The 12,990-nt window shown below is 38.8% G+C and overlaps 1 protein-coding gene across 2 annotated transcripts in view; it reads right to left on the bottom strand.

Annotated features, from left to right (window-relative positions):
• The window catches only part of LOC126191369 (S1 RNA-binding domain-containing protein 1), a 263,508-nt gene that overhangs the window by 137,410 nt on the left and 113,108 nt on the right, over window positions 1-12,990 (bottom strand). For both annotated transcript variants that reach the window (XM_049932214.1, XM_049932215.1), the window contains one exon: window positions 8,835-8,952. In XM_049932214.1, the coding sequence (XP_049788171.1) occupies window positions 8,835-8,952 (118 nt within the window). The remainder of the gene's footprint in view (window positions 1-8,834; window positions 8,953-12,990) is intronic.

Raw genomic sequence — 12,990 nt, 5'->3', positions numbered from 1 at the left:
AATGGCTACACAGGATAACTGAAATGGTCTGGGAGTCGGGACAGGTAACATCAGGCTGGACAAAAGCAGTAATCACACCAATCTTTAAACATGGAAACAGAAAATATTGTAACAATTAGATATGTATCTCTTTAATCAGCATTGTGGGTAAAATCTTCTCAGATATTGTTGAAAGCAAAGTGCGAGTATTAGTTGAGGACCAATTGGATGAAAATCAGTGTGGGTTTAGACCTCTTAGAGGTTGTCAGGGCCAGATCCATAGCTTACGGCAAATAATGGAGAAGTGTTATGAGTGGAACAGGGAATTGTATCTATGCTTTATAGATCTAGAAAAGGCATATGACCGGGTTCCTAGGAGGAAGTTATTGTCTGTTCTACAAGATTATGGAATAGGAGGCGAACTTTTGCAAGCAATTAAAGGTCTTTACATGGATAGTCAGGCAGCAGTTAGAGTTGACGGTAAATTGAGTTCATGGTTCAGAGTAGTTTCAGGGGTAAGACAAGGCTGCAAGCTGTCTCCACTGTTGTTCATATTATTTATGGATCATATGTTGAAAACAATAGACTAGCTGGGTGAGATTAAGATATGTGAACACAAAATAAGCAGTCTTGCATATGCGGATGACTTAGTTGTGATGGCAGATTCGATTGAAAGTTTGCAAAGTAATATTTCAGAGCTAGATCGGAAATGTAAGGACTATGGTATGAAGATTAGCATCTCCAAAACGGAAGTAATGTCAGTGGGAAAGAAATATAAACGGATTGAGTGCCACATAGGAGGAACAAAGTTAGAACAGGTGGACGGTTTCAAGTACTTAGGATGCATATTCTCACAGGATGGCAACATAGTGAAAGAACTGGAAGCGAGGTGTAGCAAAGCTAATGCAGTGAGCACTCAGCTACGATCTACTCTCTTCTGCAAAAAGGAAGTCAGTACCAAGACTAAGTTATCTGTGCACCGTTCAATCTTTCAACCAACTTTGTTGTATGGGAGCGAAAGCTTGGTTGATTCAGGTTACCTTATCAACAAGGTTTAGGTTACGGATATGAAAGTAGCTAGGATGATTGCAGGTACTAGTAGATGGGAACAATGGCAGGAGGGTGTCCATAATGAGGAAATCAAAGAAAAACTGGGAACGAACTCTATAGATGTAGCAGTCAGGGCGAACAGGCTTAGATGGTGGGGTCATGTTACATGCATGGGAGAAGCAAGGTTACCCAAGAGACTCATGGGTTCAGCAGTAGAGGGTAGGAGGAGTCAGGGCAGACCAAGGGAAAGGTACCTGGATTCGGTTAAGAATGATTTTGAAGTAATAGGTTTAACATCAGAAGAGGCACTAATGTTAGCAGTGAATAGGGAATCATGGAGGAATTTTATAAGAGGGCTATGCTCCAGACTGAATGCTGAAAGGCATAATCAGTCTTAAATGATGATGATCTCAGGAGTTATCCGAGGATTTTATTGGACTTTTTGCCAAATTGTTCCCCTGCTACCTCTATTACTCCATCTCTCAAAGCTATGTATTCATCTTTTATTGTTGTGTCCTGACTCCTACTGCAGTCAGTAACTACCGAATGCCAATTCTGAATTCCACAGCACATCTTGGTTGCTACAACTTATTCAGAGATTCCCTATTTTCTGCAATTTTCTTAGTTTTAATCAGCATCAAATTTTGGTCAGGGTACATACTTGGCACTGATATGTTTAACAGTTTAATACCTGGTTTTGAAATTGAAATCTCTCTGTTGCCATTAGCTGATCTTATTCATCAAACCTTACAGTGTCTTCTGGTCACATCCATGTGTACAACTTTACATCATGATTCTCGAACCAAGTATTTGCAATGATTAAATTGTGCTCTATGCAAAATGCTACCAGTAGGATTCCCCTTTCATACCTGTCCCACAGTTCATGTTCCCTTACCATTTTTCTGTCTCTTCCTTTTTCCAAATTTGAATACCTTTCCCCTGTCACAATTAAATTTTCGTTTGTCTTAATAAGCTGACTAATTTAATTTATTTATATATTTAAAATATTCACGTCATCTGTAGAGCTAGTAACCATATACTTGTTCTACTGTGGTGGGTCTTGGCTTTCTAACTATGCTGGCAATGATAATGTGTTCACTATGTTACTTACAACAGTTCACTGACATTACTATTTTCTTATTCTTTATTAAACCTACACTTGTATTATCAATATTTGCTTCTGTGTTCATAAGTCTGCACTCACCTGGTCAGAAGTCCTGTTTCCCCTGCCACTAATCTTCACTAATTTCCACTGTAATCTAACTTCAACCCAGCCATTCATATTTTCAAATTCTCTAGTCTACCTACTCTTAAAGATTCTTACATTCCATGCTCTGACCCATGGAATGCCTGACTTTCTAATGACATTCTCCTGAACTATCTTCAACAACAGTTCTAAATATGGGATTGTTTTACCTCCAGAATATTTTGCTCAAGATGGTCATCGTCATTTAATCACACAGTAGAGACGCCCATGCTCAGGAAATATAGCAGCTACAGTTACACCTCACTTTTAGCCTTTCACAATACCAACACTGCAAACCCATTCTGGATAATGTCACAAAGTGCGATCAGTCAGTGAATCAGACTGGTGGTGCTGCTGCAAGTACTGAAAAGGCTGCCACCCCTCTTCAGGAACCACAGGTTAGACTGTCCTATACATTAGGTGCTCTGCTGCTTGTAGAAATAGTAAGTATGAAATATAGATAATCAATTGTTTGATGTACGCTGTTTCTAACAGTTTTTTTCACCACAGCAGTTTAGGGCATTTGCCCATCACTGCAATACCTTATACATAATACTTTTTTGCATATGCCAATGACAATATTTTGTAAAACTCATGTAATAATACAATGACATAATTTATACAGGGTGTTACAAAAAGGTACGGCCAAACTTTCAGGACACATTCCTCACACACAAATAAAGAAAAGATGTTATGTGAACATGTGTCTGGAAATGCTTGATTTCCATGTTAGAGCTCATTTTAGTTTTGTCAGTATGTACTGTACTTCCTCTATTCACTGCCAGTTGGCCCAATTGAAGGAAGGTAATGTTGACTTCGGTGCTTGTGTTGACAAGTGACTCATTGCTCTACAGTACTAGCATCAAGCACATCAGTACGTAGCATCAACAGGTTAGTGTTCATCACGAACGTGGATTTGTAGACAGTGCAATGTTTGCAAATGCGGAGTTGGCAGATGCCCATTTGATGTATGGATTAGCACAGGGCAATAGCCTTGGCGCGGTACGTTTGTATCGAGACAGATTTCCAGAACGAAGGTGTCCCGACAGGAAGGCGTTCGAAGCAATTGATCGGCGTCTTAGGGAGCACAGAACATTTCAGCCTATGACTCGCTACTGCGGAAGACCTAGAACGACGAGGACACCTGTAATGGACGAGGCAATTCTTCGTGCAGCTGATGATAACCCTAATGTCAGCATCAGAGAAGTTGCTGCTGTACAAGGTAACGTTGACCACGTCACTGAATGGAGAGTGCTACGGGAGAACCAGTTGCTTCCGTACCATGTACAGCGTGTGCAGGCACTATCAGCAGCTGATTGGCCTCCAAGGGTACACTTCTGCGAATGGTTCATCCAACAATGTGTCAATCCTCATTTCAGTGCAAATGCTCTCTTTACGGATGAGGCTTCATTCCAACGTGATCAAATTGTAAATTTTCACAATCAACATGTGTGGGCTGACGAGAATCCGCATGGAGGCATTTGAAAGCTCTTGTCTACGCAACCCCAGTACCAAATGTAGAGACTCTTTGTGCTCGTATTGTGGACGGCTGTGATACAATACGCCATTCTCCAGGGCTGCATCAGCGCATCAGGGATTCCATGCGACGGAGGGTGGATGCATGTATCCTCGCTAACGGAGGACCATTTGAACATTTCCTGTAACAAAGTGTTTGAAGTCACGCTGGTACATTATGTTGCTGTGTGTTTCCATTCCATGATTAATGTGATTTGAAGAGAAGTAATAAAATGAGCTCTAACATGGAAAGTAAGTGTTTCCGGACACATGTCACATAACATATTTTCTTTCTTTGTGTGTGAGGAATGTTTCCTGAAAGTTTGGCCGTACCTTTTTGTAACACCCTGTATATGTACATTTATACGGTAGCATCTACAGTAGAGGTATCTGTATTGTTGAGACACACAGCCTATCCCACCACAGCAAGGTCCACAGTTGTGGAGGGGTTGAAAAATGGAAATGCCGTGTGGCTAGGTCCTCCTGTCAGGTAGACCGTTCGCTTGGTGTGAGTCTTTCAAGTTGACACCACTTTGGTGGCTTGCGTGTCGATGGGGATGAAGCTACCAACACGTCACTGCCAACTGCGTTTAGCTTATCCTTTGTTAACACCTTTACATTCTTCACAAAAGGTTCATCTGAACTTATCTCTGACTTTAGCCAGTTTTCAGAGTCTATAAAGATTTGAGCATGAGTGCTTTCTATTAGAACTTTAAGCTCTGGTATTTTCCCAACACAGCTACAACAATTTACAACTGTTGTACTGATGATTCCTACATCTATGTTATGTGTTATGTGTTCGACCTGAACCCTTTGAGACTGAAGCCCTTTTTGTGTTTCCCCAAGACACTCTAACAAAAAAAAAAAAACTCTCAGTCCACGCCAAATAGCCCCTGCTACACGTGTAGCTGCCTCTTTTGAGTTATGGACTCCTGACCTTTTTAACAGAATCTGAAACCCCATTACCCCATAGACCAAGTCGAGGAATCTGCAGCCTACACACTCTCAGAATTGTTTGAGCTTCTGATTGAGACACTCCACTTGGCTCTGTAACAGAGGCCCACAATCAGTACTGTCGACTATGCTGCAACTGGTGAGCTCTGGTTTCATCTCGCAAACAAGACAAGCAGTCTTTGCAGCTTTTACCACTTCTGATGGCTACTTAAAACCAGAGAAAGTCTCATCCGATCCAAAGCGACACACATCATTGGTACCAATATGAGCCACCACCTGCAGTTGACTGCAACCTATGCTTTTTGCGGCATCCAGAAGGACTCGTCTGGAATGACTTGGCCTAGTATGCACATGGAGTGCTCATTGGCTTTCTTCCCCTCCTAGGCAGCCATGTCCATAAGAGGCCGCATAACACGCGTAACATTGGAGCTCCCAAATAAGAATAATCCCACCCTCTGTAATAGCCTGGATCTTGCAGGCTGAGAGGTTTCCTCTCAAACAGGACAAGCAACTGTCTTTGGCTGAGGCATAGTGTCATCCACAGACAGCACCGGACAGTACCTGGAACCTGTTTGTCAGACTAACTGGGGACACCTTATGTTCGGCCTCCTGGAAAGTCTTTTGCCGCCTGCCACTCCCCGAGGCAACCTCCCACTCGACCACGGGTGAGGGGTCAACCTTAGTGCGAGCAGCAACTGGGCTGGTCACCACAGTGTGGACCAATCGGTGGGCGTGTGAGTCGTGCTGAATGTCTGCTGAATCCCCACAGCTGTCCCACAACATTGATGCCCAACCCCTGCAACCTTCAGCTGTGTAACCAGAGCCATCACCAACTCAGCTACCATCCACACACAGCAATCACAGTTCCTATCCATATTAAAGACTGTGGAAAACTACACTATAAAGGCAAACAAAGGACTATGGACAAGCACTACAGAACTCTAAAGCAGACACTGACAAAAACACAAGAACTGTGTCTAATACATTAGATTAACATGCAGTTGAGACTAAATAATTCTCTCCTGATTAGGGATCGGTTTACTTTTGGACACAAACAAAAAAGTGAGGACTGTGACTATTAAATATTAAATTAACATGCAGAAATTCTAGAAGCTAAACTACCAAAGCACACAGGTGAAACTATATAATTTGTGCCTGGTTAGGAACTCGTAAAATTTCACAGAATCAGTCACTTCCCTGTCACTGTGTCACAGATGGCTGCTCTGGCCACCTTTGAGTAGAAGAAAGGGCAGCCATTCACAACCTCAAAACAGATCCTGACCTATTTGTCCTACCTCCAAGGCAAAGGTTCCACCACTGTCATTCTGAATCACACTGATTACCTGGCAGAAGGCCTCTGCTAACTGTCTGACTCCACTTATAAACTCTGCCATAGTGATCCCACCCCAGAAGTCCAACATTACTTCCAATCCCTGTCGCAGCCATCGTGGATTTTCCGTTGCCCAATAGTGCATTATATGCCGGTTACATTACCGTTGTTGGTGAATGATGCTCCGTCACTAAACAGAACATGTGCAAAAAATCTGTCATCGTCCCGTAATTTTTATTGTGCCCAGTGGCAGAACTGTACACGACGTTCAAAGTCGTCGCCATACAATTCCTGGTGCACAGAAATATGGTACGGGTGCAATCGATGTTGATGTAGCATTCTCAACACCGACGTTTGTGAGATTACCGATTCTCGCACAATTCGTCTGCTATTGATGTACGGATTAGCCGCGACAGCAGCTAAAACACCTACTTGGGCATCATCATTTGTTGCAGGTCATGGTTGACATTTCACATGTGGCTGAACACTTCCTATTTCCTTACATAACATAACTATCCAGCGAAGGATCCGGACACTTGGATGGTGTCATTCCAGCATACAGAGCAGCATACATAGCACATGCCCGTTGAGCATCTTGATCACAATAGCCATACATCAACAAGATATCGACCTTTTCCGCAATTGGTAAACGGTCCAGTTTAACACAGGTAATGTATCAGGAAGCAAATACCGTCTGCACTGGTGGAATGTTACATGCTACCACGTACTTATACGATTGTGACTATTACCGCGCCATCATCATCATCATCATCAAAACCTAATGACATATTTTGAACAGAATGAGCTCTTCCATGGCAATCAGTATGGACTCCAAAAACATTGATCATCTGAAACTGGACTAACACTTTTGTAATATAACTTCTGGAGAGCCACCAATCAACACAGTCAGTCAGATGCAGTACTTCTTGACTTCTGAAAGCATTTGACTCAGAACATCTACACTTCTTTTCAAAAGTAGAATCATGTAGACTATCAAATGAAATTTGAGACTGGGCTGAGGATTCCTTGGAAGATGGGATGCAGCATGTTGCCTTGGATTGAGACTTATCAACAAATGTAACAATAACTTTAGCTGTGCACCAGAGCATTACTGTTTTATACTAAAGACCAGGCAGTCAACATCAATTGTAATCTGAAAGTTTTTGCAGATGATGCAGGTGTGTGTGTGTGTGTGTGTGTGTGTGTGTGTGTGTGTGTAGGTGTGGGTGGGTGGGTGCACGCGCAATTTCTTTCTCTCTCTAAGCCACTATACTGTGCATGGTAGGGGTGTGTCAATGCAATGAATGAGGGAAAGACTGACTGTCCAGAGGAACCTTGAAGTTCAACCAGTCTTCTGACTGAAGATCACCATAAAAGCTCCCACATCTCTCTTACCTTATTCTCATGATCTATGTATAAGATATATAATTGTGGCTGAAGAACTGTAACAGTCTTCTGTGAATAGCGGTTCTCTATACTTATCCAACAGGGCTTATATTGAGGATAACAACTTCTTCCTTTCAAAGGTTTCCATAAACGTTCCCCAAGCATCCCTGTTACACTTTCATGTGGGCTATACTGAACCATTACAATCCTAGAAGTGTGTCTCTACATTCTTTCAGTATCTACTACTGTGATACTTGATAACGACTCTACAAGCTGGAGCAATACTATAAGGACTAGTCGTACTAGTGTCTCGTATGTGATATTTTTTAAAGACACACTACCCCTTCCAAAAATTATATGTCTTTCATTTGCCCCAGGTATTAAGTATATTGTGCATTCATCCCATTTGACAGCACTTCTTAGTACTACTCCTAAATAGTCACAAAATGTAATGTGCTCCAGGATGTTCATCACTAATGTTGTATTCTGATACTATTAGGTTATCTCTCTTTGTTATTGCATTTATCCTCATTGAAAGAGTGCTGCCATTCATTACACCAAGTAAAAATTTTGTTCAAGTCGTTTTGCACTTCCTTATCATTAACAAACAACAATAGTTTTTTGTAAACAAGAGCATCATCAATGAATAATTTGATAGTGTTATCCTATCTGGTAAACTGCTTATGTATACTGAGAACTCTAGAGGTCTTATTCTGCTTCCTTTGAATGTATCTTACACTGCTTCCATTCTTGGTTTGAACATCTGCCACTGAGTACAACGTACAGGGATCTACGGTCAGAAATTGAATGAGCCAATTGCGTAACTGTGATTATGATGATGATGCAATATAGTGATGCAAGCCTTTCAGGAATCTAGGAAGAAACAACCTACCTGTTCATTTGTATTTACCTTTTACACAATATATTGTGTGAAAGAAAGAAAGCTTTATTTCATATGAGCAATTTTTTCTGAATCTGTGTCGATTCTTTCACAGCAGCATCCTTTCCTCCAGCAAAGTAATGTTCGAGTTTAGAATATGCTCTATGAAGTTATAAAAGACAGGCACCACCAATATAGTTCTATAATTATGTGCACACATTTTTTACCATTTTTGCAAACAAGAGTGATTTGTGCTCTTTTCTAGTCATGTGGGACTCTCTGCTGTATTTCATTAGTGCTTGCTTCTAGCAATGGTTTTGCCCTCCATATATCATACCGTTTCCATCAAGTCCATCTATTTAGAGCATCTCCATTTCATAATTTTACTGTGAATTTCTTGTGACAAAGCAGCTTTAGTGCAAATAGTTTGTAGATTATGCTCTCTGTGCGGTATAAACAAGATGAGGAAAGCAAATATTAGTATTAGTACTTACAAAATGTTCAATTTCATTAAGACTGCGGCAGCATTTAATGCTTCTTTCCAGGTCGGGAGTCAGTTTTCCAACTTTTGCAATACTGTTCATCACAGTAATAGCTTTTGCTCTCACACTCCTGACAACAAATTATGAAAGGATGTTGAAAACACAGAAAGTCAAATACACATGTAAACATATATACTCCACCACCACACTCTTTAAAATATAATTTTATGGAAATGAAATTGAGTGAACAAATATCATAAAAATCTAAAATACTGACTGGACTGTCACTTCCAACAACAAGGCCCCATCTGATAAATGATGCAAATTAAAGACTGTTAAACATAAAATTTTTTTGAGTTCATTGATGGATTATTTTGGAAATAATGATGTGTCAAATCGCAGAAAAGATCTCCGCTCAAACAGTATCCTAATTGTTCCAGCACAACAATTAGAACTACTTCAATGTTCCTTCAGAATAACTAAGATCACAGAGTAACACTCGCATAAAGTGATCATATGGCCAGTTCTCCATCCTTCTCATGTATCTCTCTTCTAATTTTACCACAAATTCAGAAAAATATCAACTGTAGAGACTGTTCTTATCACTGAGTCAATATCACTAACTACATTTATCAACACAAAAAATTTCTGTTAATGTACGAGGGTGAGTCAAATGAAAACCTTAAATGTGTAATAACAAATCGAAATTTTGCGCCGTTATCCTGTAAGTTGGTAAGCGGGCTACAAACAGTGTGCAGAATGGACCATCGCATTATCAGTATAAAGATGGCTGCCCCACTTGCGACTTGCACCAGGGAAGAACAGTGTTCTGTTATTCGGTTTTTGTGTAGTGAAGGTGTGAAACCTATTGAAATTCATCGACGAATGAAGGTTCAGTTCGGTGATGCATGTTTTTCACAGCAGCAAGTCTACGAATGGAGTAGGAAATTTGCAAATGGTGTGACTATAGTGGAAGATGCTCCTCGTCCAGGTCAGGCACGGGTCATTCCATATCAAATCACCCAATAAAAAATAAATTTTACACCCACCTCCTTAGATTTTCATGAAATTTGGCTCAAATGGTTCTAATACCATCCTGACAACACCTGAAATTTTTTTTTGCTGTATCTCTTACAGTTTTTTTTAATAAATTATTAAAGTTTTTATGTTTTGCAGTTCCCGAACCTTCGGAAATGGTAAATTTAATTTGTATTCAAAACTTTAAAATTGCTTATCTTAAAAACTCTTTTAGATAACATCACGAATTTTTGCAGCAAGTTTATTTATTATACATATTTGAAGATAAAAATGATACTATTAAAATATATTAATATTTTCTATGAAAAAAATATTTTTTTTTAACGGATGTTTTGTTTTATAAGAATTGCAATATCTAGAGTCTCTGACTTGATAGAATGCTCAAATTTGTTTTAATTTACTCTTAAACATATAGGCTACTTGATAAAACAAAAATAATAATGGCTTTTTATCATGTTTATTAATTATAATAGATTACATTAGAATTATGTACAAAGATAGCGTACTTACGACACTTATGTATAACCCAACTGATTGCTTGAAACATTGAATTTTTTGAGTAATTTTGTCTTTTTAATAAACATTAATGCTGATTCAAACTGTTTTTCCACTTCATCCAAGAGCTTTCAGTTCTTTTGGTACAGTCTTTTTTGAAGTAATACATTCTTCCAGTGCCGCTTGATTGAGGTGCGTCTACTACACAGACTATGTGCTCCAAAGGCACTATGCAAGAATCTTCTCTTTCAGGCCAATAAAATGATGCAGCTGGTCCTGAAGGATGTAGAAATAGAATTTCTGCATCTTCTTCATCATTGAATATTGTTTTTATCAGTCGAATATACCAGTTACCATCATAATTTGCAGCCACATAGCTATTTATGGATGGTTCAACACGAACCCAATCAGAAGAAGAATGGAAAGAAAAGACTAAGGAGGGTTTTACACTATCTGTAGTCCTTCTAATTTCAAGGTTGTTTGTTGGAAGTGGTTTGAAGTTATGAAAACTTCTTGTTCCAGGAATGGTTCGGGTTGCTGAAAAACGTTTTCCTAGTTTTAACCGTAGCAAATCAGCTTCTTTTTTGTCAATAAAGTGAAAATGAATGTTTTCAATATTTTTTTCACAAAACTTGTACACATCGATTGCTGTCATTATTTGTTCTTTGTCTGAAAGCTGTAGACTGGCTTTCCTTAAAATTCTTTTAATAGTTCCTCCTAGGCCATCACAAATTGACTTCCCATGACTTGTTGCAAAAAAAAAAAAAAAAAAAAAAAAAAAAAAAGAGTGTTGGGCCTTCAAATTAAAGTCTCTCAAGTGTTCAGTCAAATTTTTAAAACTGTTTCTGTTTTTGTACTGCCCAGCACAACCATCTATAAAGTAGTGAACTGAGTCAATGTCAGTATGATGTAATGACAGCCACTTTGTAATTTCTTTTTGTATAAAGTTAACAAAACCAGTGTCATGTTCTTGGTCATCACTAATAAAACAGTGGTTGGAAACAAAAACATTGTTTTCCTCATTTCTTAGAAAAACTCCAACTGGGTGTAGAGTACAACCACCTCTATTCCAGTGGTAACTTTGGATCTCATTTTGTATAACAAAGGAATAATTTTCACTGAAATCCATCACAATAATTGCTGTTTTGGGTGGTGGGTCTTCTTTCAATTTTTTAAAGGCTGCTGATTGGGATTTTGCTATTCTGTTTGATCATTTCTGCCCTGTCTGTGTTAACCCACTGACTGATTACAATTTCTTCATCTAAATCATAATCTTCACTTAGTTTTTCAGTTAAGTACTCAGTTAGTGCAGTATTTGCAGGACAGCTGTCACAATGATGTAGCACGCAGTTTTGGTTTTCCGTGTTGCACACTAGCATTTTAATTAGGTCTTTATAAGATTCTTCAATTTTCACAGCATCCAGTAATAGTTTAACATTCTGGTGGATACTGCATGCACATACAGTGTGTGTGCCTGCAGCACCAGCAAGGATACACCATTTAGGTCTCAAGAAACAAAATTTTGAAAATCCTACTTCTACCTTGGGATTCTTCCATTTGAAAGAATAATAGAGTTCTCTCAAGTTACACAAAATGAGTCTTTTTTGCATCTACACATTTTTTTGAACACTTACTTTGTCTTTTGTTCCAGGTAGCACTCTGGAACTTTCATCCTTTTCATAAAAATCTGTTACAAGTCTTAATGTATTTTCAGAAAGAGTTTTACCTTTTTTGGACCAGGAGTTTCCAAAATACCCTTTTCAGATTTTAGCTTTCTAGCTTGTCGCACCATGTACTCACTTACATTAAATTCTTTCATCACTTTATTTTGACTCCAAGAATCTGGAGCGAAGGTCAGAATCTGGATTTTTCTAGATCTCCCAACAGATGAAATCTTCTCTTTCATAAGAGAAATCATTACATCAAAATCCTTTGCTTTCTCAACCATACTTGTATCTTCTTCGTCATCATCAGAACATGGTGCATCATATTTTAATGCTTTTGAAACCGCCTTTTTTTGCAGTCTTTTCAATACTGCTAACCTTCCTTTTAAAATAAGACCCTTTACTTTGTTCCGACAAGCCATGAAGCTTTATCGGTGTTAAACCTGATGTCATCATCTGTTTCACTTTCATTGACTTCAACTCTTAATTTTTCCTCACAAAAGTTACGGCATTTTGATCAAAGCTTTTGTCCAGGTTTTATGCTAATATTTTTTTGTCAGTAATTGTTTAGGAAGATCTAAGCCTACACTTCTCAACGATTTTTTGATGGGCTTTTTGTGTTTTTTATAGTGTGTCTACACACGTTGTTTGATACTTTTCAAAAACATTTAAAAAGTAATAGTTGTGGTGTGAACATATATTCTTAAATTCACACAGATTAATTCCAGATCATAAGTGGATCAAATCTTTTTCTTCCTCACTCAATTCAGATATCAGTTGTAACTTTTTTGAAGGTGTGTAGGTTGTTTGGAAACAGTCAGATTTTTTTAAATAACCCTACGCTACAGGTTTGAATATCTAACATACTGATTTCACTTTTGGTCTGATTACTGTTCTGGTTACTTTTATAGGATATTGGAAAAGAATCTCTGTAAACTAAGTCACAGTACTTACTGAAAATTCGAATAATC

Source organism: Schistocerca cancellata, chromosome 6 (genome assembly GCF_023864275.1).
Source record: "Schistocerca cancellata isolate TAMUIC-IGC-003103 chromosome 6, iqSchCanc2.1, whole genome shotgun sequence".
Lineage (NCBI taxonomy): Eukaryota > Metazoa > Arthropoda > Insecta > Orthoptera > Acrididae > Schistocerca > Schistocerca cancellata.
This window is presented reverse-complemented; position numbering and strand designations above follow the sequence as displayed.